The sequence below is a fragment of the Triticum urartu genome, chromosome 1 (assembly GCF_003073215.2).
Source record: "Triticum urartu cultivar G1812 chromosome 1, Tu2.1, whole genome shotgun sequence".
Taxonomy (NCBI): Eukaryota; Viridiplantae; Streptophyta; class Magnoliopsida; order Poales; family Poaceae; genus Triticum; species Triticum urartu.
The window spans coordinates 127,110,605-127,115,097 of NC_053022.1; the positions used below are offsets into that span (position 1 = coordinate 127,110,605).

Sequence of the window (4,493 nt, forward strand, 5' to 3'; positions counted from 1 at the left end):
AATTTGAAAATAGAGAACAATTTTGAAAAATCCCGAACAAATTTGGAAGCGCAAAAATTTTATGAAAACATGAATATTTTATGAAGTCCAGTACATTTTCTGCATTTCGAAAGATTTGAAATTTTTTGTGTAACAAGAACAATTTTTGAATTTTGAGAATATTTTTTTTAAACTGAACATTTTATAAAAATACGAACACAATTTGAATATTTTGAATTTCTTTTGAAGAAAAGAGAAGAAAAAGAAAAGGAAAAAGAAAGAAAGCAAGCAAAAAATCAGGAACATTTGTCGAAATTGTGAATAAAATTTTGAAAATGTGAACACTAATTCAGAAATGTGAACAATTTTGACAAAAAGAACATTTTTGAAAATTCTGAACCATATTTGAACTTTTTGAAAAGCTTAAAAAGAAAAAGGAAAATATTAAAAAAGAAAAAACATAGAAAACGAGAAATAATAGAACAGAATAAGACTGTGAAGAAAAACCAGAAAGAACCAGTAGAAGGAAAAAAAGTGTTTTGGTATATATCCGCGAACTGGTTTTAGGTTTTGTCGTCCCTCTTAGTTTCTTTAGGATAAACATTATTATTCCTACACAGCCATGAGTCAGTTGTTGTGGCCACCTCGGCGTGTACCCCTTCTGTAGGTCGTGGGTTCGATTCCTAGCGAGATCATTTTTGCGGTTTTTTAGTCTCGCGAAGCGAAACCACTCAAATGGGCCGGCCCAGGTTGATCTGCGCCCCTATGCGAAGCGGCGACTACTTGCTGCAGTAAGCGGCGAATAGGGAATTCCATGCCGAACAGCCCGAACGTATATCGTCATCCCAAGCGTATAGGGGAATTTGAGAGGTCCCGATTCGATTGTAGTCTGAGTTGATGCGCGAGCGGCTTCCCTCCCAATCTCGGATGCACGTCTACCACCAGTCCACGACGATCTGTTATAGGCTCATCGACACTTGTGTGCGCTGGTTAGGTTCCGTGCAAGCAACCAAAGCAGCTAAAGATTCCAAGCGGCAAGGTCCAGCACCAAATCAGCAACACGACACTACCTGCACAGTTAACAATTGGTCACGTCGAAATCGTGTGACACATTCGACACCCGCGAGAAGTGTCATCCTGGTACTTGGGTCGTTGGCTCCGCGCTATCATCCAACAGCACCGAGATCGTGACCATTCCCTTGTCTCTAACATGAGGACGTACACCTTTGCGGCTTTGCTACTTCACTCTTGATTTTTCCTTCTCATCACCAAGGCACCAACCCCTACAACTGAGGCTTGGCTGCATCAACTTATCATTCGGTGAACTACTTTAGAATGCTTGGAACGCGGGGCATTCTGCATAGAAATTTTAAGTCGATTTGTTCGGTAAAGATGAGCTACCTTTGGCATTTCTACCTACTTATTTGGCCACGGGTGGGAACTTCTTCCAATTTTGTCGGCCTTGGAACGGTACAAGGAAGAGTATACATAGACGATGACCACCTCTGTCCTGCAGTCCCATACTCTATTTGTGATTCGTCTATGTCAGCCAGCTGGTTTGCAAGGACAGGACAAATTCACGGGTCAAGAATAATAGCGACTACCACGCGGCAAGCGTGGTAAAAGCATTCACAAAATTATATAAACAAAGAATAACAGCGACTCCATGCTTGGGAAGGAATTTACGGAGGAAAGAAAAGAAAATCCTTGGGGAAGGACTAGCAGCCAGCTACTGTGGACGTTGTGCCATGCATAGGTACGTCAATGGTGCCAAAAGTTGGAGCAAAATGATACTGTACTCGCATGTAAGTATCGTGAAGATTTCTTCAAACATTTCATGCATGTACGCTATGAGTTCAAGTTTATACCCGCAGTCCGCAGATCTCGCTAAAAACACAGATAATTTCTAACCTGTGAAAAAGACGACACCAAGGTGAGCTGTTCTTCACATTATACCATTATAATTATGTAGAATTAGCTACTTTACATGGGGGAAAACCACTAGAGAATAGTCTGTACACCTTGCGGGTTTATATTCGAAAGAAAAAGAATAGAACAGTACAGTACACAAGTCGAGGGGAGACTGGTTGGTAGCTTCCCACCAAGCCCAGCTTCGATCCTTCAATCGAAACCCCCCAAAAAGTCAAGGAAAAAAACGAAAGAAGAAGAAAAGGATGTAGTATACACTTCCTGCAACGCCACCGAGACCACCCAAAGGCATCCTATACCAATCTCGCCGTTGCCCACTACCATCTAGCTGTGTCTACCTGTCCCCCATATCTATGCGTATTCTTCTTCCACTTTATACGTTTCTTCACTACCTGTTTGCCATTATTCTTGCTCGGTTTACCATTACCTTCGCTCACCAAGCTGTAATTAAACACTATAACCAGTCATTACCAGTGTAAAGATAGGAGGGAAGGAAACCCGTGAGCAAACGGAGGACGAAGTGTTGGAGACAGTGGTGAGCTAGTTGGTGTCCACCAAGGCGTCGTGGAAAGCGGCGACACGGTCGGGCGTCACGCACTGCGTGATGAGCCGGGCGCCTGGCTTGTGTACCCAGGGCTTGACGAGGATGCACGTGGCGATGTAGTCCAGGTTTGTCAGCGGCACGACGTGGGCGGGAGGGCCCCACCCGTAGTCCACCTCGGCGAAGCCCAGCCGCGTCCAGTCGGAGACGAGCAGCGTCCGGTAGTCGGAGGTGATCTGGTACGGGTCCACGCTGCCCATCTCGCCGGCGCCCCACCGCGCGAACTCTGTGGGCAGCCGCTTCTTCCCCTCCTTGATGATCTTCACGACGTCGGTGATGGTGGAGGACGCCACCTTCCCGGCCGTGGAGGAGACGCGCATGATGTAGTAGCAGTTGCCGTAGAAGCCGGCGCCCCCCGAGGGGAGGCGGGCGTGGAGGAGCGGCCGCGCGTTCATCGCGAAGCAGAGGTGTACGGGGGAGTCCTCGTCGAAGCAAGCGGCGCGCGTGCGGCTCTGCCAGGCCTTGGCGATGAGCACCTCGAACGCTGAGCACCGGGCGCCGCCGGTGGCCGCCGCGAACTGGCCCTTGAAGTGGTTGATGTAGTCGGCGGAGATGTCTATGGCGAGGTATTCGAGCCGCTTGGCGCCCGCGGGGTCCGGGAGGCTGCCGACGAGGGCGCTCGCCGGATCAGGGATCGCGTCGCGGCCCCACACCGGTGCCACCGAGATGCGGCCCGCCCCGCGCGCCAGCTCCCCCACCGCGCCCATGAACTGCGCCGCCCCGGGCCCGTCGGCCACCGCGTGGCTGAACCGGAACCCCACCACGAAGCCGCCGCAATCGAACGTCGTGACCTGCGTGTCGCGTCCACCACGCCCAGTTTAGCTCGCAGTCAGTAAAATCCAAATCCACCACCGACACGGCGCAATGCGAATCGAATCCAGCAAGTACCTGGACAAGCAAGATGAGCTTGCTCTCCTCCTCACGGCTGGGCTTGGGGCGCGGGTGGGGGAGCAGCTCGTCCTTGTCGACGGCGAGCGGGTACTCGAGATAGTCCACGTCCTCTAGCCGACACCTGACGGCAGCCTCAATGAACCACACGCCACCGTCGCTGCAGTCCACCTGCAGCTCGCCGGCGTCGGTCACCGTGAGGCGGCCCGCCAGCGGGTAGTACTCCACCAGCGCCCTCGCCAGGGCCTGCTCCACCGCCCTCGCGGGGCTGTCACCCTCCCTGGCCATGTCGGGCTTGAACACGTGCAGCGACTCGATGAGCGCCATCTGGGTGGGGTAGCGGTCGAGCCACGACAGGCGCAGAGGGCTCTCCGGCGTCGGAGCCGCCGGCGCCACCAGGCGCTGCCCGAGCCGCTCCACTGGCATGGGCTTTGCCGCGGCCGCCGCCATTTGGAACGGGGGAGGGCCGGAGCACACCTTCGGGTGTTCCTGGTTTGAGGTGTGACGGTGAGCTGTTGTTGCTGGGGGTGGGTACGTACGTGTGTTGATGGAGTGAATTAAGTTGAAGTGCGGGGGTTTGGTTTGGATTTAATTCAGCAAGATGCGTGGGTTTATATAGGTGTCTGGGTGTTCGGTAGAGACTGTATGTTGGGGTAGGCAGGGAGCATGCAGCGTGAATTTTATTTTTATTTTGTCCGAATTGTATGGACACCGATTTAGTGACATAGTTCCACACGCACCCTTATGAATGGTAAAGTCGAAAAACATACCGGATTTTTTTAATATTTTTTATAACATACATAAGTTTTTTTGGGTGGCTGGTATGCGTGCGTATGAAGTTCTACGAAGAAATAATATCCATGGTATTCTGGACAAAAATGGTAAAATTGAAGCTATATAACAACGTCAATGAATAGTAAGATCTCGTGTATTTTTTCACTAAGAATCCACGGGTGTCAATACTTAGCGAAAATTCATACGTGAGTACTTCCTTTGTTCGAAATTACTTGTCGCAGAAATTGATGTATCTAGATGTATTTTAGTTCTAGATATATCCATTTTTGACACAAGTAATTCCGAACGGAGGGAGTAGAAT

The 4,493-nt window shown here is 50.0% G+C and overlaps 1 protein-coding gene across 1 annotated transcript; it reads right to left on the reverse strand.

The window, feature by feature from the left end:
- Positions 1-1,913: 1,913 nt before the first annotated feature.
- On the reverse strand, positions 1,914-3,999 carry LOC125551496 (acyl transferase 7-like). Its single transcript, XM_048714756.1, has 2 exons — positions 3,398-3,999; positions 1,914-3,300 (listed from the first exon to the last, which is right to left on the reverse strand). Exons 1-2 carry the CDS (start codon positions 3,845-3,847, stop codon positions 2,449-2,451), a joined length of 1,302 nt encoding a protein of 433 aa, XP_048570713.1. The 5' UTR covers positions 3,848-3,999; the 3' UTR covers positions 1,914-2,448.
- Between the last annotated feature and the right edge of the window lie 494 nt (positions 4,000-4,493).